This window comes from Danio aesculapii, chromosome 6 (assembly GCF_903798145.1).
Source record: "Danio aesculapii chromosome 6, fDanAes4.1, whole genome shotgun sequence".
Taxonomy (NCBI): Eukaryota; Metazoa; Chordata; class Actinopteri; order Cypriniformes; family Danionidae; genus Danio; species Danio aesculapii.
Window position 1 is genome coordinate 16,478,955 of NC_079440.1, and position 27,297 is coordinate 16,506,251.

The window sequence follows — 27,297 nt, forward strand, 5'->3', positions numbered from 1 at the left end:
CACTTTTGTGAGTCGAAACCTCAAACAATACTGTAATGTATAAATAATAATAATAATAAATACTGTGGATAGACAAATAAAAATGCAGTGGTCATTGTGAATACGTAGCCATAAAAACATTTCTGGAGATCACAAATTTTATAGCCAGAGGTACATATGGCTGCATTTCGTCTTTTTTAAACTAACAATACAGGGCGGTGTGACGTCGCCGATGGCTTCTGTTTTTTCTCGTGCTACCAGCTGACCGCTTACCTTCGTGAGAACGGCTTTTTTTGCTGTTACCAGTTTGCCCAGTAGCTTACCCCGTACGTCTGCCAACTTAAGACGCAGAAAGAAGTTTACCATAATGAAGGCAAACAAAGGCCTCTAGTTTACACTTATTTTAGCAAAATAAAATATGATCATGCCTTGATTTTTAATTATTTAAGGTCTGACTTTGCTTAGACAAAAGTCTTGTCGCAGAAATAATGTACTCTATAGAATATAAAGTCATGGTGCCGTGGAAAAGAATTAATATTGTGTATTACTCTCATGAGCTTGGACGACTGCATCCATACGTCTCTGCAATGACTCAAATAACTTATTAATGAAGTCATCTGGGAATGGCAAAAAAAAGCATTCTTGCAGGACTCCCAGAGTTCATCAAGATTCTTTGGATTCATCTTCAATGCTTCCTCCTTTATCTTACTCCAGACACGCTCCATAATGTTCATGTCTGGTGACTGGGCTGGCTAATCCTGGAGCACCTTGACCTTCTTTGCTTTCAGGAACTTTGATACAAGACTTTTGTCAGGTAGTGTGTGTATGAATAGTTATGAATTCTTTTATTGCTAATCAAATAATTAAATGTATGATATTGATGAGTTGAACAACTACTAAAGCACAGTATACTCTTCTTAACACAGATAGCATGAATGAAGTCAAATTTATTTCTATTGAGCTTTTTTACAATCTGTGTTAAAACTGTGGTGCCTTTAAAGCATGAAGGACATTCCATATGCAAGGCATTGTCTCTTGGACTTTCTTATCCCACTTTGCCTACAATATACAGTGGCCACATTCACACCTCCTGAATAAAAGAAAGCTAAAGATAAAGCAAAGAGAGTGTTGGTGATGGAGACAGTGAGTGACTGCTTTAAGTGGATGTTACAACCTGCTGCTGTAAGAGAAATAAAAGCTCTGGTGTGGGTTGGGACGCCTCTTCTCCACTGAAGGGGAAATAACCCCAGCCTTCTCCGCTCATGTAATATTAAATATCTCTCCTTCCACCTCTCTCTGTTCCCCTCCTCTTTCTTGTAGGGCATGTAGAGAGGGCAGCATTCATACTCCCTGTCTTTCATATCAGCTCTCTCTCTCCACATCGCTCCCTCGCTCTCTTTCTCTGAGTGTTCGTGCAGCAGCGACGTCAGCCGTCAGCGAGCAGCTGAGGAGAGCAGAGGAACTCATGTGTGTGTGTGTGTATGTGTGTGTGTGTGTCTCAGAGTCTCCAGCTCATGCCGCTACTCTCTCCGGAGTCTACTGTGGCTGTGGCACATCCTAGGGCACTGACACAGCGAACGAAGCACCTCCATCTGCGCTCCTCAAACGGCAGCAACAAACCAAGGAGAAAACAATGGATGGATGAGAAGAAGATAGAGATGAGAATGTAAAAGAAAAGTCTGAAGGTAGGAGAGACTTAATGGGAGTAGATGGAGAGAGCAAAAAAAGTGAGAAAAGTTGAGCAATATTTGTTAAAGATTAACAAGATTTGAGAAAGACGATTTTGGAAAAGAGAAAAAAGCTCACCAGAAGGAAGGATCAGAGTACATTTGCAAAGGGCTCTTCACACGAAGCCCCAGGCAACCACATGCCCATCGAATTTGTTTGTAAAATCAAGTTCGCTGAGGGCGAAGAAGCCAAGGGGGCCTCGACAGAAGGAGGAGGAACCGGCATGCTAGATGAAGGCCTTCGGCGGCAAAAAGAAGGCATGGCTGACTTGGCATCCTTTGCAAGCTCCTCTTCACTTCACGGTTTGGCTCGGGCATTGGGGACCTCGGAGCGCTTGGGTTTCAGACAGACTCTTTGGGGACTGGCACTGCTCGTCTCTCTTGGTCTCTTCCTGTACCAGGCGACATGGAGTGCGGCGACTTATCTGGAGCGTCCCCACCTCTCAGCTCTAAGAGAAGAAACCCGCCGAGAGCTCACCTTCCCGGCCATCACGCTCTGTAACGTCAACCGATTCCGCTTCTCTGCCCTCACAGATGCGGACATCTACCACTTGGCTAACCTCACCGGCCTTCCGCCCAAGAGCCGTAAAGGACATCGGCCAAGCGAGCTCCAGTACCCACCCCCAAACATGCTAGACATTTTCCAGAGGACTGGCCACCAGCTGGAAGACATGCTAAAGAGCTGCAACTTCAGCGGGCAGAACTGTTCAAGCGAAGACTTCAGCGTGGTGAGTAGCGCAGGCTATGATTGGCTTCCAGGCGCAAGAAAGATATGATTGTTAGGGGCTCTTTTTTGTTTGGTGACTGTGAGCAAAGTATTGTACAATGCCTCCCTCAGCCGTTTTCTTTATTAGGGACAGATAACAGCTAAATAATGTGTGTAGAAAAAGGAAATTAAGCCCCATCCATCTGTGTCTAACCTCCATGCTGGGGCAACAGACAGTAAAACAGAGCAGTTATTTGCTCAGTTCGAGATTTCTTTTTTTCCCCCCTCTCTCTTACATCATACCCTGTCCCATCTGATGCTGAGTTATTTTGGCCAGTGAATGGATGAAAAATTCAGGAGAGGGACAAGCGACATGATTCCTGCATTAGCCCAATCAGCCTTGAGGAGACGCATTCAACTCTCCAAAGAAAGTTCCCGTCCTTACATTGACATTGTCTTTGCCTGTCACTATAGTGTAACTCTATGTAGTTTTTGCTGTTGTTTTTCAGTAAGTAATTTCCTCTTAGAGCTATCAGTCTAAACAGGAATAGATAAGAGAGATCTTCCAGGATATAGACTTTTTTTCAAGGATATCAGCTCTCTCTATAGTTCAAACCCTCTTCGTGTAACTCCTCTCTTTTTACTTTTGGTTTCTAATGCAGAGTTTTGAAATATAATTATTTTATGGCATTCAGCATGCAGTGAAGGCTTAGGCAGGTGATTTACTGTATTATCCTGCTCACTGATTTGTTTGCCAAGCGTGTATAAATTTTATCAGTGCCCTCATAACCTGAGAATTACCAGAATTCCCAATGGTCTCTTTTAGCATATAGTAATGTGCATTCAAATTGCTGCAGTTTTGAGCATATTGCTGACAGTCTATTTATCGGTGATTGACATCATAACTCGCCCTTATGAAAGTAATTTCCCATGTGCTCTTTAAAGAGCTACAGTCAAGATCAACTCTACAGATCTGCAGAATTTTGAATTAGACCACCATTGGAGAAACCCTCAGAAACAGTTATCTAAAAGTGAATACTCCTATTTGTAAAATATTATCTGAGGAACAATGTTAAAAAAATCATTCTGGGTAAGAAAGTCATAACTTGATAATATTATGGCAGATTACGGTAACACTTACACTGCAAAAATGTCTTTCTTACTTAGATTTTTTGTCTTGTTTCTAGTCCAAATATTTAAAAATTCTTAAATCAAGAAGCATTTTCTAGACAAGCAAATAATATTGTCTTGTTTTCAGAATTAATATGCCAATTTTAAGTGAGTTTTTCCTTAAAACAAGCAAAATAAACTGCCAATCAGGTAAGCAAAATCATGTTTCATGGTTTCCTTTTGGCATAATATTATAATTTTTTTACCGCAGATTATTTTTCTAGTTTTAAGGAAAAACTCACTTTATTTTGGCAAATTATTTCTTAAAACAAGACAAAGAAAATGCTTCTTGATTTCAGAATTTGTAGATATTTGGACTAGAAACAAGACGAAAAATTTGAGTAAGTAAAACATTTTTTGCAGATGTACTTTAGTAATTACAATTAATTATGCATAGTTAGATGAAACTAACTCCGAATCCTGAATTCTAACACTTTAATTTAAAATGACATGTAGTTTCACATGTTCCATGCGCTTACTGTAGTAATTGCAATGATTTATGCATAATAACATGTAACTAACCCACATTCTAACCCCATAATTAATATAATTAATAATACTTAGTAGTTAAAGGAATAGATACACTTTAACTGTCACCTTAAAATAAAGTATAACCCTAACTTGTGACCTGTTTTGATAAATAACACATTAATTTACACTATGCTAGCACTTTATTTGCCTACTTCTTAACCTAACTACTTTTATCAAGTGCAGTTTTTATGTACCTGTTAAGTACTGTAAAATAAAGTGCAACCCTTAATATTATATACATATAGTACTGTACATATTGACACTTATAGCTAACAGCAATTTATAGATTATTTTATGATTATTTATCTGTTAATCAGGCTATAATTTGCTGATTCATTAATCAATATTCAGCGGTTTCGTTTTTTTATCATTTCATCATACGTTAACTCATGACTTAAACATACATTAAAGCATACTAATGCATCTATTTTGTAACGTTTTTTTTATTTATTTTGTAGCAATAGTCAAAATAAACCAAATGATGGGTCAAAAATAATCGAGTCAAAAATACTAGATTTTTATTTTTATTTTTAAAGTAAAGATCATCTTCCATGAAGACATTTTGTACATTTAAATCTTAAATCAAAACCTACAGTAATTTGATGAATATTCATTGAGATTTCAGTTCATGTATAAATCACGATTATGAAAAAAATGACTGGTTTTGTTGTCTCATGTCCCATTTGTATTTATTTGGATTGATTTGTTCATATTGCTTCCAGAAAAATCCAATGTAGGAATAGCCCAAATTACACTGTATGAGTCAAAATAATCAATTTATAATTAATTAGTACAGTATTTTACGTAAAGATCATCTTCCATGAAGACATTTTGTACATTTAAATGTTAAATCTATTAAAACCTACAGTATTTTGATTAATATTTATTGAGTTTTCAGATCATGCAGAAATCACAATTACGATAAAATGACTGGTTTTGTAATCTTATGTCCCATTTGTATTTATTTGGATTGATTTGTTCATATTGCAACTGGAAAAATCCAATGGTTGACAGATTTGCAATTGGACATTAAGATTAAACACTTTTATTATGCTGTAGTTGTTAAAGCTGTTATGTTTCCAATATTTTGCAATTGTTTTTCTGCCAACATTCTATTTGGTTTAATGTTTCTTTTTTTAAGCTATGAAGTTACTATCAGTAGGTGCTAACTCTTGAATCATCCTTATTAGCCTTCTTTGTTGCAGTTGTGATTTCCTGTTTTGTCAACAGGTCGTGTAGCTGTACCGAACCACATTTAATACAGTACCTGTGAGGTTATCACATCATTGTTTTGACATAAAGCTCTTGTTATGTTCTGACACTGCAGCAGGAAGTTGGATTTTGAGGTTGTCTGATACAGTAATGCAACTGCAGACATCTCAGCACAGAGCTAAAGCAGTGCTCTTGATTTTATCCCATTTAAAAATTACAATGTGTTTGTCAAAATATGTTTTTTTTTTCAATGGATGCTTTAAATGAACCACAAGAAAGACATTTGTATTTAGTTTTGTAGTATGTGTTTGTTCTGCTGATGTTCCATTTAGTCTAATGTTTATGCTCTTTGATCTAAAAAGTCACTAGCAACCATTTGCTTAAATTGTTGTGCCATTATTGAAATGAGCTATACCAGATTTTCTTTTTAGAATATAACTCAATGCATAATTTGATATTATCGTAGCGGATCAGCCTTTTGCTGTCAAAGTGAACACTTCTTGTAAAGTATAATACCTTTTGTAAAGGTCTGTTCCTTGTTATTGTACACATAGGCTGCATCCGATACTTCCATACTATACAGTGAGCTAAAATCAGTATGCAAGCTGAGTAGTATGTCCGAATTCATAGAATTTGAAAAACAGTATGCGAGAAGTAGCCGGATGACTTACTACTTCCGGTGAGATTCTGCAGTGCGCATCCCATGCATGCTGCGCTATTCCATGATGCCCCGCAAGAGAATTCATGAACTGATGCAGGTAGGTCATATAACCTGACTAAATGGCAGATGTAGTACGTCTGAATTCCATTCACACTGCTTACATTCATACTGTATAGAACATACTTTTCTATCGGCTGAGTAGTATGTTTAAATTCAACTGCAGTACCTACTGAGTAGTAGATGGTTTCAGACGCAGCCATACACTCACCAGAAACTTTACTAGGTAGACCTGTCCAACTGCTCGTTAACACAAATTTCTAATCAGCCAATCACATGGCAGAAACTCAATGCATTTAAGCATGTAGACATGGTCAAGACGATCTGTTGCATGGATCCATCCTGCCTTGTATCAAGGGTTCAGGCTGGTGGTGGTGGTGTAATGGTGTGGGGGATATTTTCATGGCAAACTTTGGGCCCATTAATACCAATTGAGCATCATGTCAATGCCACAGCCTACTATTGTTGCTGACCATGCCCATCCCTTTATGACCACAGTGTACCCATCTTCTGATGGCTACTTCCAGCAGGATAATGCATCATGTCATAAAGCAATGAATCATCTCAGACTGGTTTCTTGCATATGACAATGAGTTCACTGGAGTCAAATGGCCTCCACAGTCACCAGACCTCAATTCAATAGAGCACCTTTGGAAAGGGGTGGAACGGGAAACTCACATCGCGGATGTACAGCCAACAAATCTACAGCAACTGCGTGATGCTATCATGTCAATGTGGACCAAAATCTCTAAGGAATATTTCCAGTACCTTGTTGAATCTATGCCATGGAGGATTAAGGCAGTATTCATAATACACCTGACAGTGTGCATACACTCTAAAAAAACTGGGTTGTTGTAACCCAGCATTGGGTCAAATATGGACAAACCCAACCATTGGGTTAAATTGACATGATTTTAAACTTTAAATCTAAAAGAAACTGTTGATTTTGTCTATATTTGATCCAACACAAGGTTAAGCATTCCTGCATTTATAATGTGCACATTTAGTTCGTCACAATTTTGTACTAATATTTTAGTTCTCTTACAACAGTAATTTACAGGATGACCTGGTGCTGAAAAAAACTGTGCCAATCCAAACCATTTTAACATCAAAATTTAGAAAGTATGTCAGAGGGACTCACACAAAAAGCCAAACACTATGTAATTCTGAGTTACTCTATATCCATTCTTTTTTCAGAGATCATTATGGCCCTTTTTTAGGCTATTACACAACAACTGTGCCTGTCTTGTTGTCCATCTCATAGAACGAGAGCCTTTAAAATCCTTATTCTGTTTCAGCCCTAAACATAGACTGCTACTCAAGCTTAAGGACTACAAGCTGTGTGTACTTTTGGTCGAGACCCTCACCAAGCGATAAATGAATGTAATCAATCCTTCTGCAGTCAACATGCTGTAAAGCACACCCCCTGATTGTTAGAATCAATAAATGGTAACTGTTAACAATAACTGTATTGGACTTAATAATTAAATGACATTCAATAACATTAATTTATTATTATTATTATTATTATTATTATTATAAATTTCTTATTTAATGTTTTACTTGATTGTGTACAAAAATAGCATTGTATTTAGGTTGAAGTAATCTTATTAATATTATTCTGTGAAAAATATTTTAAAAGATTGCTGCAGTACATTTTATTGGGAAATATTATTTCAAAGTATAGTTAAAAATTGTGCATTTAATTTACCTGATTAGAAATTGCTAGTATTTTAGACACAGTATTTTATTATTGGTTTAGACTTTTTTCTGAAGGAAGATGAACAAAAGTAGTAGCCAATTATTGGGAAAAAATTTGGGGACAAGTACAAGTAATTCAGTAAGCATTACACACATGCCTATTTCCCTTTAAGTTTCTTTTAAACAAGTGAAGTTTATTTATAAACTAATTTTGACAGCATCACATGCTTATGATTGATCATGGCTGGTCCTGCATTCACCAATACATGATTCACCAATGAGATGATTCCTTCAGAAGTCACCATAAATAACCAAAATTCCACACCACAGTTATCTTCACCTTGAAGAATACCCCATTCCACACCTACTCCTCCTCCTTTCCTAGATAGGTTGGCACAGCAGCCCAGTGGTTGGTACTGTTGCCTCACAGCAAGAATGTCACTGGTTCAAGTCCTTACTAGGCCAGTCAAAGTTTCTGTGTGGAGTTTACATGTTCTCCTTGTGCTCTCGTGGGTTTCTTCCGATTTCCTCCCAACATCACACGTGACTTAAGTTAACTGACTAATCCAAATTGGAGATGTGCTCCTAGTCTGCAGTATATCTTTTCATAGCAATTCTTAATTTGTCATTAGCTATAAACAGCAGGGGAGTTCATGGAGATCTAGCTGAGCTCAAACTTCCCTCTCGCCCTGCAAATGGGAGGGAGCCCCGGGCTCGAGGATCTTATGAGCCAAACACGCGTTATTATCAGTCATCAGCTAAGTGTGAACTCTTGAAACGTTTTATTAAACATAACTTGAATGGTCAAAAACCAATATCACACTGAGAGTGGTATGTTCTGTGCAATTGGTTTGATTGAATTTCCTTATTTGTTCTTCATGCAATGTTTTACAAGTACAATTACTATCCACAGTGTACAAAGTGTTTTACTTTATATTAAAGGGATAGTAAGGGCGGCATGGTGGCTCAGTGAGAAGGTCGCTGGTTTGAGTTCCGGCTGGGCCAGTTGGCATTTCTGTGTGAAGTTTGCATGTTTTCCTTGTGTTGTGTGGGTTTCATCTAGGTGCTCCAGTTTCCCACACATTCCAAAGACTCTAGGTGAATTGAACAAAATTGTTCGTAGTGTATGAGTGTGTGAATGAGTGTGTATGGGTGGGAGTCTGGAAGGGCATTACGGATTATTAAATGAAATTCCGGAATAATTGCCAGTTCATTCCGCTGTGGCGACCTTTGAGATAGAGAATAAGCCGAAGGAAAATGACTGAATAAAGAGATAGTGCATCGAAAATGAAAATGTACTTACAATTTACAAACCCTGAGAAAAAAAAAGGATGAACTGTATTCAATGTTTTCCGATTTTGAACTGTCATCATTGACATGAAATGCAACAAAGACTTAATATAATATTTGTTTTCCAGTACCGACCAGTCTGTGACTTTCCCATCTCTTTAAAATCATTGATACTCCCTTTCAATTTGGCTTCTGTAATCAGGTGAACTTGTCATTTTGATCCCAAAATTGTTGATTGCTCAATAAATATGACATTTGATTAGCCATTCTTCATAGAATATTAATAAAATAGAAAATTTGTTATATGGTGCACCTCTATTTTGTTTTCATCACAACGAGAGAGAAGAAAATTCATAATTTCCCCATTTGTATACAGATTTCATTCTGACGCGCTCAACAATAATTAGATGCCCAATAATGATATGACATTATTCATCCAGTGGTGAAAATGCATTAGATGTGAACCAGTTTGCCTATACCGTGTCACTCGGGAAACAATTGCCATTTGCATTTCCATTCCATCTCCATTCAAATCAGACTGGTTGAAGTGTTTTAAGCGGGTAGTGGTTCAGGTGCGAAGGTTGCACCATACCGGTTGTCAGAGATAAATGCAATTACTATTTTTGGCATACAAGAAAGTCAGCAGTAATCATTTCTGTAAATAATGACCACGCTACGACCTTGGGGGAAGAAGAATAAACAAGCTCAGTGAAGGTCAATGGATCAGTTCTTCCTTTCCCTCCATCCTTTAGCTCCATAATGATTTTGCATGCTTGATTTTCCACGATAGAGTGGCATAGATTAGTGAAGCTCACATGAAACATTCATCAGAGCTCCCTGTTTCTGAGTTGCCAATTGATGGGTCCTTTCTGCCACTTACATACTGTAGATACACACCTGAAACACAGATTTAAAGCAATATTCCCAAGCAAAATCATCAAACAAAAATAAAGGATTTATTTCAGGGGTGTAAAATACTTAAGTCATTTTGCTTAGTTACAGTATTTAAATATTAAATTGGGGGATTTTACTTTGCTCATTTACAGAATGGATTACTTGTTCTTAAGTACATTTCTGAAGAAGGAACTGTATACTGTTTTGTACAACTTGAAAAGCAAAGTTCATAGACAAACATTATGGTTGCTTGAGAAAGACTAGTCTGAAAGTTTGAAGTATTTCATTCATTCATTCATTCATTCATTCATTCATTTTCTTTTCGGCTTAGTGTCTTTATTCATCAGGGGTCGCCACAGCAGAATGAACCGCAAACTTATCCAGCATATGTTTTATGCAGCGGATGCCCTTCCAGCTGCAGCCCATCACTGGAAAACACCCATACATTCTCATTCACACACATACACTACGGACAATTTAGCTCACCCAATTCAACTATACCGCATGTCTTTGGATGTGAGAAAACTTGAGAAACTGGAGCACCTGGAGGAAACCCATGCCAACTCGGGGAGAAAATGCAAACTCCACACAGAAATGCCAACTGCTAACCACTGAGCCACTGTGCTACCTATTTAATCTCTTTTTTTTACAAATCAATGTATTTTATGACGTGGGATTTGCCATAATTAAATTTAATCTTGATATACTTAGTAGTTATCAATTAGACCAGTTAATCGTTGGTTAATTTATTATGTTCACCTGTGCCTTGTTTGGGTTTTCTTTAAGCCATGTTTTAATTTTTTTACACAAAAAAAAATATAAACAACTTACAGGGTAAAATACTAAAACATAATTTTGCCTAATTACTGTATTTAAATATTATGTTGGAGATTTTACTTTGCTCATTTAAAGTTCTAAAGGACTACTTGTTCTTGAGCACATTTCTGAAGAAGAAACTGTACACTTGTAGAAATCGACAGTAACTTACTGGCAGCAGTTTGCCAGTAACTTATGCTCCATTTACACTGATATGTTTTAGTTTTAGTTTCAAAATGGTATTTTAGAATGAAAATGATCCATGTCCACACTGGTGTTTCACCTAGTGCATTTGAAAAGATGTCCATCCAAACTACACCACTGAAAACGCACATCACATGACTACACACACACTCTGGCATGCGCTGCAGTGTATGCGGACGTCTGAGCTCCAGGCAGTCAAAACGTGCTTTGAGGACACCTCCCCAGATTAGAGCAGTGCACGTCGGACAGTTCATCAAGAGTCTACAGCTGGACTAGGGCTGGGCAATATTGCAAAAAAAAATTATCATGATATCATGTTTCATATCATTTGGTATCAGTAATTATTGAATATTTTTTAACAATACATTTAGGAATATTAGGATTTTTATAACTACCTTATTTTAATTTACCAACATTACAAAGGCAAATAATTTTAAAGTCAAAAACAAAAATAGTCAAAAACAAAAATATTTAAACGAAATATCTGATCTCTTTATAATAAAATAAACATAAGTGTTAAAGAGACTCTTAAACTTGATAAATAAAGTTTTATAAAGTGTGTGCAATGGTAAAGGTAGATCAACATTTGTAAGGTGTGAATAATAATGATACAATAAACCTCAAACTCTGTAAACAAAACAAATAATGGTAATCAAATCTGAGCTTTCAAGTAAAGGAACCAAACATCGTTATTCAAATACATATTGCAACATAACAAATTGTGAAGTTGAATGACTATATTATACCCTATGCTAAAAAAAAATCTTTCAGATGGGGTGCTAGTGGCTAGGATGCACAAGAAAAGAAACCAAAAAGCCAATCTGGGGATCCTTACATTCTATTTATTTAACAATCCCCTCACTCAAAACCATTGCTGCAGCTCTGATGCACATTTATGGAAAAAAAATAAAAAGCACTGCAGTGTTTGCATCCACTGTGTTTGTCTGAGGTAATTAGTCTACTGTTATTACTGAAATGTTTATATTGCATACAAAGTGTGAAGCAGATTGGTTAGTCCTACTTATATGAATCGCAGTGCACTTGTGGCATTCGGAAAAGTTCAGATGTTTTTCAACTAGGTGTACCTGCAAAATGTGCGCGAGTCACATGTGCGCCGCTTGCATACTATGTGCACGTCGTGCAAGTTGCATGCCTCCATTGCAAAAAACTTATTATTATTACTAAGCTTATTGGCATTCCTTCCAAGGTGTGTGTTCAGCAGCCACATTTCTGCTTCATACCGAAACTTTATACAGAATCTTTTTTTATCGATATTGACAATGGTGTTCGGTCAATAAATACCGATATTGATTTTATTGCCCAGCCCAAGCTGGACCACATTTCACTATAGTTGTTAAATGTGATATTTAAATAATCTTGTCTCTATCTAACAACTCTTTGGTCTTTTGAATCTATTACATGTTCTCAGGTAACAGGATTTGGCTGAGAGCAAAGATAATTTAATATATTAATTTATGTTACCATGTACACTGATTCTTCACATTTAACTGATTGCTTGGCTTTATTTCCTATATTATATAAACTTATTGTATGTTATACTTTTATAATGGCCATTATTGATTATTAAAACTGATATTCAACAACTGAGACAAGAGACGCGGTCTTACTGTAAATCAATTACAGCTAAAATACTGTATTCATATTTATTGCACCTTTTATCTTGCTGTATATGTATTTACAGTACTGTATATATTTACTGTAAAACATACAGTGATTTTCACAATGTAACTTTACAATATAACATCCTGCATAACTGTCCTATAGTCAAACACAGTTCAGATTACAGTTAAATTGTGTGTATTTTACTAAAATCATTAACAGTGTACTTTTTATACCTTACAAAATCTTTACATTAAATGTTTTCCATCTCATGCACATTAAATGACAATCAAACATGATTTTTTTTTTTATTTTACCCACATTTCTATTCAACTAGACAAGTGTACTTTTAATTGAGTAAAATGTTCACTCAGTATCTGTGAACTTTCACTTCACTATTATTTTACATGAGTATTTTTTTCACTTTGGTTACTTCACACCAGACAGTCGCCGCTCTTTTTGTCTGTCTTTCTCTATTTGTTTCTTTTTCTCCATAAATATATTACTCTATATCTAATACAGTTTTAATAAAAACAGGAAAACATCAAAATCTCCCAGCAGCAGAGATGTCAGCTGTATAGTCTCAGACTGTGGATGACTAATGTGTGCGCGGTGGGTGATGTTAACAAACTCTTCAGCTTTCCCAGAGTTTTTACAGTTCAGTTAGTTCAAACATTAGACATCAAACTGAGATAATATTGCATCTTCTTCATTTTCCCACACAAGAAACAGATTTCACCTAAATTACTTAGTTTTCTTTCCTTTTTTAAATCTCAGAAACAGGTTTTATGTACATGAAGTAATTGAGGGCTTCTGGTCAAAGTCTAGGGCCACAAAAGCTGAATTTTTTTTTAATACAGTGTTAGATTATAGGCATTTGACTTTATTGTGTTCATTTATTACAGTCATCAAAATAAAGTCATTTAATCATCACAAAGTGTCACATTAATACATTTTCTATTTGCTTATGCAACTCCAAATTAATTATGACTTTACATTAATGTAACTTAAATATAACATGAGCTCATCGAGTACAAAGCATGTTTTGTGTTGTAAAATAAATGAAAAGTGCAAAGCTACCACTGCTTGTCATGTATGTATTACATTAGAAAGTCATATAATGTTACTAATTCTACATTTACTAGGCATTTTAGATATTAATAATCTTTTAAAGCTCTCGCCTTGAGGCTGAAATTGAATTCTGACTTAATAAAGCATCTCATTCTAGCGTTTGATGCGTAGGATGCATTTAGCCTAGAAACCTCAGAAGGAGGCCTGACAAGGACACAGCCTCACAATAATTCAGGAGTCGTTTAATTATTTACTCAAACAATTTGTTCAAAACACTGATTCATTCAGACACACCACTGCTGTGTGTAGCTGTTCTGCTATGCCTTTGTTTGGACCTATTTTAGATGGCACAGAAATAAAAATGTTACAAAGCATTAACATCTTGCTCATTTAAGCAATATTCACGTAATCTTGTTGCTTGTACTCTAATAACTTCACAGAGCTTTAGTGACCACAGATGCTGGAAGCTCAAATGTGGCATTTTAAACTTTGTCACAATTAATAAGCAACAGCAGATTCTTAATATAGCATAAGAAATAAGTTGTTTTTTTGGGTTGTATCTTACATCCCCAAATCAGAAAAAGTTGGGACATAATGGAAAACACAAATAACAAAAAACAAAAGAAGAAATTGAAGGAAAACAAAAAGAAATTATTGATTTCCATTTTTTTTTTTTTTGTATTTTATTGCAGGCAATGAAATGTCACAAATATTTCATGTTTTATTTCATTTGTCAATGTTTATTCTTTCCTGTCATTCAAACCTGCAACACATTCCAAAGAAAGTTGGGACAGAAGCAAAAAAATGTAAAAAAAGATTTGATAGAGGTGATGTCAGGTAATTAGGTTTTGGTGCAAAAGCAGCATCCACGAAAGGTGTAGTCCTTTAGAAGCAAAGATGGGCTGAGAATTGTCAGTTTGCCAACAAATACATGAGAAACTTACAGAAATGTTGAAAAACTATGTTTCTCTAAGAAATATACGATATTTGGATATTTCACCTCCAACAGTGCATAACATAATTAAAAGATTCACGGAATCTGGAGGAATTTCAGTGCATAAAGGAAAGGGTGCAAGCTGAACAAACGTGACCTCTGATCCCTCAGGTGGCAATGCATCAAGAATTGTCATTCATTAATAAGCGATATCACCACAAGGGCTCAGGACTACTTTGGCAAACCATTGTCAAGTACCACAATACGTACTTAAAACTGTACTGTGCCAAAAGGAAGCCCTATGTTAACAGTGTCCAGAAGCTTCTCTAGACTCTGAGGCATCTGCGATGGACCATCACACACTGTAAACGTGTACTGTGGTCAGATGAATCAGTATTTCAGGTATTTTTTTGGGAGAAATATGGGGATGCTGTGTGCTTTGGATCAAAGCCAAGTCCAAAATTCAGGGAGGCCCATGGAAATTTCAATATGTCCATCTCATCATGTTTAATCTTTTATTATGTTTTTATAATTGAGCACAGTTAATTATGTCGAGTATAAACAAAATACACATGTTTTTAACCAGTCATCATCATCATAGTGATGGAAAGTTTTGAAACCAAAACCAAAAAATGGAATTGTGAAACCAAAATTTCCTTGATCTTTTGAAATAATAGAGGTCACACTATTAAAATATACTGTAAGTTTCATAGCTCAAACCTTTGTTACTCTAAAAACAACTTTTATTTAGACTGCTAAAATTACAGGAAATTGAATATTCTACTCTATGATGTAATAGGGTGGATAAGCCCCGCCTTCACAGAAGATCAGCATGTATTTTCACTTCAAGTGTTCAGCCCTGGTAATATTCATAACTGTTAGCCAATCAAAGCAGTGGGCGTTTACTTCTGAGTCTACAGTCTCCGATGCCCATTTAAACAGTGTTCTGATGAGGGTCAAAAAAAGCAACAAAAAGTGAAGTTTCATAAACTAATTTTGAGAGTAGCACGTGATATGATTGAGCGCGACTGGCCGTTCATCTGTAATCAGTAATAATACAATCAGAGTGATCCTAGTTTACTATAAATGGATCTTCATTTGGAAGAATCCCCCCTTCCACCCCATCTCCTCCTTTTCCTCCCTTTTTTAAGGGGGAGCTCTCGAGACCTACCTGATCTTGGATCTCCTGATATGCTTATTGACTGGGCGGGAGCCCTGGGCTCAAATATCTCCGAGCTCAGGGTTCTCTCCCGGGACAGCATGCCAAACCTGCTTTAAACGCCAAGCATATTTAAGTAGGAACTCTTGAAATAAAATTTTGACAAAATTTATGTTTTGTGATGTAATATACAGTGGGGGATTGTATTCAAGAATTTGATACTTTTTTTCTGGGAAGAAATATTCTAAAGGAGCCATTGACATGGAATTGAACCAGATTTTGGTAAGAACCAAAACAAAACAAAACAAAACAAAACAAAACAAAACAAAACAAAACAAAACAAAACAAAACAAAACAAACAAACAAAACAAAACAAAACAAAACAAAACAAAACTACTGAAACTACTGAACTACTGAAATGTATTTAATACTTTATATAAAAGGATTTGTTTAATGATGGCAGCTTAAAGATGCCTCTCATATGGAGAATGAAGTCACATGAATTTTGGTGTGAACTCAGGTGTGAGTTTTTCACAGACTTCAACAGAGTGTAAAAATCTTGATGGCTCTGTGGATCTTGTCTATCAAATCTGATCTTTAATTTGTATTCTCTATTGGATTTTAGTCAGGTAATTTTCTAGCCTTTCTACAGCTTGATTTATTTTTCTGAAAGCATTCAAGAGTTTTCTTGGCTGTGTTTTGGATCATTCTCTTGCTGAAATGTCCACCCTGATTTCATATTCATCATCCAGCTGATGTAGATGTTGTGTTGAAGCAGCTGATATTAATTTACAATGGCGAAAGGCAAACGGTTGCTGAAGAACTACTGAGAGATTTCAGCTGCTGTCTGGGTTTTCCCTGCCTTTCTACACCTCTTCCTGCCTTTCTTCATTTGCTCAATACTTTTTTCCTGTTTCATTTCATTTTACTTAACATAACTTTACTCGTAAAATAAATAATATTTGTAGAATTTTGTGCATATATGGATTTCTTTGGTTGTTACCAACATCCGGTAAAAAATAATCAACAGCACCTTTGAAAATTTGTTTTCTAAGAAAAATGGTGACGTGTTGAAAAATTATTTTCCCAACTGTACATGTATGTATGTATATATATATATATATATATATATATATATATATATATATATATATATATATATATATATATATATATATATATGTATAGGTATTATGACTTGTACATACATTCTATACCTCAACTTGACAAGCTATAATATTTATATTTATTATACAGCATATATTTATATTTACTACATAGCTATAATATTTATATATCATTCATTCATTCATTCATTCTCTTTTTGGCTTAGTCCCTTTACAAATCATGGGTCGCCACAGGGGAACAGTCCCAACACTGGGAAACACCCATACACTCTAGCATTCACACACATACACTATGGAAAATTTAGCTTATTCAGTTAATCTATAACGCATGTCTTTGGACTGTGGGGGAAACCGGAGCACCCAGACGAAACCCACACGAATACACGGACAACATGCAAACTCCACTCAGATATGCCAACTGACCCAGCCGGGGCTCAAACCAGCAACCTTCTTGCTGTGAGGCAATCATGCTACCCACTGTGCCACCGTGACACCCTATACTTATTCATTTATTTATTTTATTTTCAGCTTAGTCTCTTTATTAATCTGGGGTCGCCACAGCGGAATGAACCGCCAACTTATCCAACATATGTTTTACGCAGCAGATGCCCTTCCAGCTGCAACCCATCACTGGGAAACACCATACACTCTCATTCCCACACATACACTACAGACAATTTAGCCTACCCAATTCACCTATAGCGCATGTCTTTGGACTGTGGGGGAAACCGGAGCACCCGGAGGAAACCCACGCAAACATGGGGAGAAAATGCAAACTCCACACAGAAATACCAACTGACCCAGCCGGGGCTCAAACCAGCGACCTTCTTCCTGTGAGGCGATCGCGCTGCCCACTGCACCACCATGATACTACCCTATATTTATATTTACTATATAATATTTATATACCCAATACTATAAATATTGGGATGACACTTAAGGTTTTAATGTTAAATCAAATGACAAATAAAAGCATAACAAGAAAATGAGAATTTCATTCACTGCTCTTTTTCTGAACACTAGCAGTAGCCTTGATGTATATTTATTTTGTACACAGAATAAAATGTGTTATAAGATTTAATTAATAGAATTCATTTTGCATGCAAGGGTGTTATTCTTAATAGGCTAAATTGTTGAATTAATTTGCACCTTTTTATTTGATTGTACTTTGTACTTCGGTTGTACTTTGCTTTTGTAAAAAGAACTCTTTGTTGACATTGAATGTGTTCTAAATGAAGAGATTAAGGGGTCGTTTTGGGATTTGTATTACTGAACTCACTTTGGCCTTTTCTCAGAATTGCCAACCCCTGCAAAATTATGTATAGATAACAGTATGATGCAGCAAACTTAGTTCACAATGTCAACCGACAATAAGGTCTGTTAGTAGTTCTGATCTTCGCTGATCCACTGATCAAGTGTGGTATCCAACAAAAACAAAAAAAGTGTTTGTGTTTCTTGAAATCAATTTTGCCTTTTCAGCTTTTGTATTTAAGTTACAATGCCTGTGAATCTCTGATGTTTTTAGACTGCTAAATGCAGTTTTGTTTGCTGTTTGATGCCATAACACAAACTTCTTCGACTGAAGATGTTTTCTTCATATTTTTAGGGCTTGTTTTTACATAAAAAGTCTCTTGTTTTGCATTAATAATTCAGCTTAGTAATGTGCTTGGTCTACTTTTATTGTACTTTATAAATGTACCTTTGTGCATAAATTTACAAGAGACTGCATTTGAAAGAGGCATACCTCATGAAATTTTTATGTTATATTTTACAGATAAACACATTTGTTTAGAGTAGAGTGTGTGTTTGTGTGTGTGTGTGCATAATTTAAGACAGAAAGTAAGTTGAAACAGCAAGCTTTCAGGTGCTTATTTCCTGACACGACGCATGGTATATAATCCACATACAGTGCTCAGCCTATATATATATGTACACCCCTCACAAATCTATCTTTTAAATTCATATTTTAATAGGAAGCTATACAATATTATATTTGTGCATGTACTGTACATTAGATTAGTCAATACTGAAGCCAAATCTAGAGCTTATCTAAGAAAATAACTTACAATAATGGTCCAAAAACTAGTACACCCACATTTAGATGTTATAGAAAAATATTAAATACTAATTTAAAATAAGGAACAATCAAGAGAAACTGAAATGTTGTAGGTTGTATTTTTTTTATATATTTTATATTGTTATGTTTTTTTTGCAATATTTTGCTTGAATTTAATTGTATTATATTTCAATTTCTAAATAGGTTTGGTGACTAATATATTGTTTTAATAAATATATCTGTTTAATAAATCTGTTTTGCTCAAATGCACCAAAATACAGTACATATATTCCTATATTCACTGAGAAAGGGATACAAATATTCATTTTCAAAACGGGGTGTTCTCAACTATGCTAAGCACTGTATTGTTTTGACAGTGAGCATTCTATATATTCGCTCTGTATAAAAGTGCTGCGTTCCATACAATAGATTTCTTTTTGGACAACATGAAAGAGTTAAGTTAACTTGATAGTTTTTACCAATTTAAGTTGGGGTGGCACGGAGGCTTAGTGGTTAACACTTCTGGGCCAGGAGGCTTTTCTTTGTGGAGTTTGCATGTTCTCCTCGTGTTTGCGTGGGTTTCTTCTGGGTGCTCCGGTTTCCTCCACAGTACAAAGACACACACTATAGGTGAATTAAATTAGCCGATTCGAATGTTATCAGTGGTTATCAGCTAATAGATATGAGCCAGTAGGGGCCTTCTGCTCCTACTAGTAAGCTCAGAAGGCTGTTATCATCCATCAGCTATAGATCACATACGGCTGCGGCCGGACGTTAACAAGAATTATTAATATTATTTATAAAATTTTCCATTTATTGTATTTTTTTAACGTCTACCCCAAACTCAATGCTAAACCCAACCGTAACAGTAATGTTAAAGATCTGGAGTCTTCTCTTTTAGTATAGCTGATTAACCAAGTGGATAGATGATAACAGCCTTTCGCACCTATCAGTAGCCCCAAAGCCCCTTCTAGCCCATATCTATCAGTTGATAACCACTGATAATGCCCATTCAATCGAGTGATGTCATTCAAAGCTGGTAATTAAATAAATTAAATTGTCCATAGTGTATAAGTGTGTGAATGACTGTGTTTGGGTGTTTCCCAGTACTGGGATGTGGCTGGAAGGGCATCCGCTGCATAAAACAATGCTGGAATAGTTGGCATTTCATTCCATTGTGTGACCCCTGAAATGAAGACTAAGTCAAAGGAAAATAAATAAATGAAATCTAAGTCGATTGAACATAAAACAATTTAGTTGACCCCAAAAAACTTTGAATATTATCATTTTGAATATCAGGCAAAGCAGAATTAAATACAATGTAGAAATGTAACTTTTAGAAGTAATATATTACAATCTTGCATTACTTATTTTAAAATGTACCCTAAATGTGGTATTAGGTCTGGGCTTGCTGAAAAAGTAATGTGTTACTTTACTATTTACTTGAAAAAGTAAACTGATTGTGTAACTCGGTTACTTGCAATGTGTTAGCCCCAACACTGATTGAATTACTGATGTACTGCTGCAGATGACTGGTGTTTTCATCCATTTTGGCTCAGCAGGATCTGTAATAGGGGGTAAGTCTGTGAGTGCATTACTGAGTTATTTTTGTATTATACCTGTGAGAGAGAAACTTAAATCTCCTGTTTTTCAAACCAACATCTTATTCTCTAGAGCTAGACAAAGGTTTTTTGCATCTTTTAATCATAATTCTATAAAAATTATACATTATTGAACAGATAATAAATATTTTATGTTAAAGGAGTTGAAAGGAAAGGTTGTTGTTAAAGGGACCATAAAAAAGATGAGTATTTACTCACCTTTAAGTGGTACCAAACTTCGGAGTTGCTTATGAACACATATTAATATATTTTGAAGAATGTTGATTTCCATAGTAGGAAAAATCAGTTTCCAACAATTTTCAGAATAATTTATTTTGTGTTCAGCGGAATAAAAGAAACGCAAACAGGTTAGTGGACAAGTGAAGGATGAGTAAATGATGACAGAATTTTCAGTTTTGGATGAACTATCCTTTTAATTATGGTGTTTTCATTGAATTAGGATGTTTAACACTATGTTACAGCAAAAGGTTTGTTCAGCAATTTGAACTAAACCACCTTCAGAAGATCCATTGTGTTTTGTTTATATTATAAACTTGCTTCACAGAGGGCATTTTTGCATTTGTTTGCATGTCCACATATTAAAGGTGTCTTTGGGATTGTTGTCTGTCTGATGAAATGATCCAGTTTATGAATTTGTTAAATTGGGTTGTTACAGTTACAATAATTAGTCTAAAATCTTTGTTGTGAATGTATAAAACAATAAAAAAATATTGCTTTTGAATTGTTCAGAGGTTTGTTAGCTTGTTTTTGCTGGTGTATGTGCAGTGAAAATTAACAGATTAGTTAAATCAGGAAAATTAATTAACAGATTAGTATTTTGTGATTCACTGTTGTTTTCTCTTTATTTACTGTTGTGAATTGCATTTTGGAACTTTTCTCTCTGTTCTCTCCAGTATTGATGTTGAAAATTCAACTCTACAGTTTAGCAGAGTGACTTTTATTGACATTTTAGTAGTTTGAAACAAGATACTGTTTAAGAAATCATATATAGAGAACTAAGTTTGTAAAATAACAAAAAATGTTCTGGTATCTTATTATATATTTTTTGTACCTTAACATACAACACCAACTCGGACAATATATCACTTCAAACTATTAAAAATGTCAATAAAAGTCACAATTTCAACATAAAAAGGTTTAAAAGGAAAGATCAAGGTTCCATAATGTAATTCAAAAGCCTAAATAAGTGGAAAAAAAACGTAAATCATGGAAAACTCTCAATTTACAGACATCTTTTACAATGTGTGTATCTACACTACCAGACAAAATTCTTGTCGCCTATCCAAGTTTTAGAAACAAATATTAACTTGACTTCTAGTTGATCATTTGTTATCAGAAGTGGCTAATATGAACGGCAAAGGCTTCTAGATTACGCGTATTTTACCAAAGTAAAATATGATCATGCCTTGATTTTTAATTATTTAATTAGGGCAGTAAGGTCTGACTTTGCTGAGACAAAAGTCTTATTACTTTTATCACACAGAAATAATGTACAGTATAGAATATAAAGTCATGGTGCAGCGGAAAAATAATTTCTATTGTGTTTGACTCCCATGAGCTTGGAGGACTGCATCCAAACATCTCTGCAATGACTCAAATAACTTATTAATAAAGTCATCTGGAATGACAAAGAAAAAGTTCTTGCAGGACTCCCAGAGTTCATCTAGATTATTGGACTTCATCTTCAATGCCTCCTCCATCTTACCCCAGATATGCTCAATAATGTTCATGTCTGGTGACTGGGCTGGCCAATCCTGGAGCACCTTGACCTTTTTTGCTTTCAGGAACTTTGATGTGGAGGCTGAAGTATGAGAAGGAGTGCCATCCTGCTGAAGAATTTGCCCTCTCCTGTGGTTTGTCATGTAACGGGCAGCACAAATGTCTTGATATCTCAGGCTGTTGATGTTGCAATCCACTCTGAAGATCTCTCGCACGCCCCCATACTGAATGTAACCCTAAATCATGATTTTTTTTTCTTCTGATTTGTGTGAGAATCTTGGGTCTATGCGAGTTCCGATAGGTCTTCTGCAGTATTTGTGATGATTGGGATGTAGTTTTGCGTCGATTGGGAAAAATTTACCTTGTGCCACTTTTCCAAATGATCAACTAGAAGTCTTACAACTGGGACTGACGACAAGACTTTTGTCAGGTAGTTTAAGAAAGAAAGAAAGAAAGAAAGAAAGAAAGAAAGAAAGAAAGAAAGAAAGAAAGAAAGAAAGAAAGAAAGAAAGAAAGAAAGAAAGAAAGAAAGAAAGAAAGAAAGAAAGAAAGAAAGAAAGAAAGAAAGAAAGAAAGAAAGAAAGAAAGAAAGAAAGAAAGAAAGAAAGAAAGAAAGAAAAAAAGGTGTGACAACAAATGTTGACTTTACCTGTTATTTCTTGCGCCATGAACAATGGGCACCTTACCTCCCAAATGCCCCCACAAGTATAGCAATACCAGTATATTTTAGCAATTGTTTTATCTTAATAAATATTTAACTGTATTGAAATAAATAAAATACTGAAAGAATAATTTCACAAATCACTTAAGAGTTTATAAGCTCACCAGGGCTGTTCGTATTATTCTCAGCTGCTGTGTATAGAAAAGTAACATTTCAGAATAATTTCATTTAGCTTTTCTCTAACCCTTAAGTTGGCTCTTCAGAAAAAAAAGTGTTTGGAATCTGAGATGGAGATGATAAATATGAACTTGAGCAATAATGAGCAGTAAATCGCAAATCCTCGAGGTCAGTTTTGCACATTTAATTCTGTAAGACTTCAATAACATAATTAAGATCCCATTGTCATCTCATTTCATATATGCGAGCATAATCAGGAGATATATCATGGCAAAAGCACATAGCAAGATATATATAATGCATTTAGCTCTAGGGCTGAATTCACTAAACGTCTTTTGTTTGTTATTTTATTGCTACTTGAGTTTTGGTTGCAGAAAAAAATTAAATAAAAGGGCAGCAGTGAATCCCCAACCCCATCCCATCCCATCCGCCTGTCTTCGACTTAGGAATTATGATGATTTCTGCTCCGTTCATGACAACTTCAAAGGCAAACTCGGAACAGCAACAGGATTTAGAGATTACATTCCAGGCTTGCACTAAAATCAATTGCGTGTTTGAAGTCGCTTTAGTATGAATGTAACGTTTCCCATTACTCAGCAACATGCAAATCACAGGGCATCAAGAGGATGAGAGAGAAGGAGAAAAAGATGGATAGATAGATACTAAGCAAGTGTGTGAGAGAGATCAGATGAACTCTACCACTGCCTTTAGATGAGTTAAAACACTAATCACATCTCCATCAAAGACTGCGGAAGATAAAAGCGGATCACTTGGCTTCCATTAATACAATCACTTTCAAAAGACATCAAATTAATGTCCTCCATTATGTGAGGTGTCCAGAAATGTATTTTTAACGAACAAGGTCTCTTTTTAAAATGGTTTTGCGCTTGAAACATCAACAAAACATGCGACTTTTAACTTTTTTTTTCTTCCTCAAGACTCATCAATGCATTGAGAGTTGTTTTTGTGTCATCTAAAGTGGTTTATTGACATTCTCTGTGTAAACAGTCTGAATGCGCAAACTAACTGCCTGAACAAATTTTCTGCTCCTCAATTCTGATTGCTTGTTTGATGAAGCATGCATGAGCATTTAAAGCACATACTCGAAAAAATAAACTGGAATGACGGCGATATATCAGACTCCTCAGATAAATATCACACAATCACACTCATCTGTTTGTGTAGAAGAGCTGTCATCAGAATAGATATCTGAGGCGATATGTAACCACCAAGGATTGCTAAAGATAATTGGCTTAAATATTAATTTGATTGTTAAAGAACATGTAGGTGTATTGACTTGGAATAATAACATTCATTCCCTTCATGAAAACCACATTCTAACAAAGCATTTTATTCTGTTTGCTTTCTTGATGTATGTTTTAAGAGATTTACAGTGGGTTTGAGTTTTAGAATAATTAGCTAACTCTCTCCAACTTTCACATGGTCATGCACTGAAGGTAAGCAAGGCGTTGCCTGGTCAGTACCTGGATGCGAGACCGCAAGGGAAAACTAGTTTGCTGCCTGAAGTGGTGTTAGTGAGACCAGCAGTGGAGGCTCAACCTGTGGTCTATGTGAGTCCTAATGCCCCAGTATATTGATGGGGACTCTATACTGTGAGTCCTAATGCCCCAGTATATTGATGCGGAGTCTATACTGCTCAGTGAGCACTGTCTTTTTTAGATGAGATGTTAAACTGAGATCCTGACTCTGTGGTCGTTAAAAATCCCAGGAATCCTGGCCAAATTTGCTCACTGGCCTCCTAACCATCTCCATATCACAATTGGCTTCATCACTCTATCTCCTCTCCACCAATCAGCTGGTGTGTGGTGTGCGGTCTGGTGTAATATGGCTGCCATCGCATCATCCAGGTGGATGTTACACACTGGTGGTGGAAGAGGAGATTCCCTCCATTGTGTGAAGCGATTTGAGTGTCCTCAATAGCGCTATATACATGTAAGGAGTTATCATTAGTATTTATTAAGAAACTAAGTTTTTAGTACTAAGATTTTATGCCAAACTAAATATTACTACTATTATTCATGCAACATAAGTGGGTGGCACGATCGCCTCACAGCAAGAAGGTCACTGGTTCGAGCCTTAACTGGGTCAGTTGGCCTTTCTGTGTGGAGTTTACATGTTCCCCCGTGTTTGCGTGGGTTTTCTCCGGGTGCTCCGGTTTCCCCCTCAAGTCCAAAGACATGTGGTACAGATGAATTGGGTAAGCTAAATTGTCCGTAGTGTATGTGTGTGAATGAGGGTGTATGGATGTAAGATGAAGGGCATCCGCTGCGTAAAACATATGCTGGAAAAGTTGGTGGTTCATTCCTCGTGGCGACCCCAGATTAATAAAGGGACTAAGCCGAAAAGAAAATGAATGAATGAATGTTGCCATCATGAATGCTTACTCATTTAATATTACATGAAAAGACTTTGAATGCTTACCTTGTCTAAACAAGATTTACTTTGGTCACAGACTGTCCTCACTTTTGAATCAAGTAATGGCAGATGGCAAAACACTATCTGGTCACATGACCCAACAACTGCTGGTTTAATGTAAAAATACTACTTTGAGACAAACAAATGCTTTTAATTTTGCATAGAGAGTAACTGTTTTGCTTTAAGGCAAATTGAATAATATAGATTATAATCAGAAACAAATAAACCAAGTTATAATTCACTTAATCCAATAAACCAATAGTTTATATGAAAAACACAGTAGTGTAAGACATACAGGTTATTTATTTATTTATTTATTTATTTTTTGATAAGTAAAATATGTTTTTTATATTAATTAAAACTTTTTTAGTAAGGACACATTACAAATGTGACTTTCTTTCTGCTTTAAATAAAAATTGATACTTTAAACGACTTTTCATTACAGTAAAAAACAACATCAGTTTTCAAAAAAATGCTCAGCAAAACCTTTTCCAACATTAATAATACAAATAACTGAGTACCAAATCAGCATATTGCAAGGACTATTAAATTATTCATAGTATTAGTTAATAGTAAAAAAATGAAAGAACTGATGAAGTTAGTGACTCTTTACATTATATTTACTCAAACATCAGACTTCAAATGAAACACTTCAAAATATTTATCAACTAACATATATATGGTTATATTTTTAAATACTGACCACAAGTGTTCAAAATGCAGTGAATGCAATTTATTAATATGCATAACTGTGTAGTAAGGTTCGTTGTGAGGGAAGAAGACACTCTCCCCACCACAAACTGTTACTTTAAACAAAGGAGTTCATGAGTAGTTAAGAATAAATTAATAATAATGTTCCCCTCCAAGCAAATTAACATGTAATAAACATGTACTAACAAGTAATTAAGGTAGCCATTATTCACACATGAATTCATGTTTTATTTGACCAGTCTGATTTCACGAGAAAACGTAAGTATTTTACGTTTTGTCAGTTTAGTGGCTAATTCGTACAAATTTATATGACTTCAGTCATATGAAAATGTACGATTTTGAAAAGGAGGCGTGGCACCCATCCCCGCTCCCAAACCCAACCGTCTAAACCAGGGGTCACCAATCTCGGTCCTGGAGGGTTGGTGTCCCTCCAGGGTTTAGCTCCAACTTGCCTCAAAACACCTGCCTGGGTGTTTCAAGTATACCTAGTACGACCTTGATTAGCTTGTTCAGGTGTGTTTGATTGGAGTTGGAGCTAAAATCTGCAGGACACCGGCCCTCCAGGAACAAGTTTGGTGACCCCTGGTCTAAACCCAACCCTGCCCCTAAACCCAACTAAATTGTACAAATTAGATTGTACGAATTCATACGAATTAACCACTAAATCAAAAAGTTACGAATTGTCATGAGATTGTGTTGATTTGACTCATATTGTAGTGAAAGTTAGTTCATGATAACACATTCATTAGTTCTTAATGAAATTATGTTTAGTTTACATATTAGTACATCATAACCCATGCACTGTTATTGTAAAGTGTAATTAAAATAACAATAATGTATTTATTTAACTTAAAAAAAAACAACTGTTATAAGTGAAATTCCTTGAGCGTTTCATCTTTTACCAGCATTGAAGTTTGCTCTTTCTTTTTTCATTTACTTCCTTTTATCTGTTTTCTTTTTGCTCGGTTTCATCATCTTTTTTATGATCTCCCCCACTCAAGATATCAGTGTAAATAACCCATTATATCACAGATATGGCAGTTCGGGTGCTGCGGT

The 27,297-nt window shown here is 35.6% G+C and overlaps 1 protein-coding gene across 1 annotated transcript in view; it reads left to right on the forward strand.

The window, feature by feature from the left end:
- The first annotated feature begins 1,846 nt into the window (after nucleotides 1–1,846).
- asic4b (acid-sensing (proton-gated) ion channel family member 4b) overlaps nucleotides 1,847–27,297 on the forward strand; it is a 65,942-nt gene continuing 40,491 nt past the window's right edge. Inside the window, exon 1 of the mRNA XM_056458996.1 lies at nucleotides 1,847–2,434. Coding sequence (XP_056314971.1) covers nucleotides 1,847–2,434 — 588 coding nt within the window. The remainder of the gene's footprint in view (nucleotides 2,435–27,297) is intronic.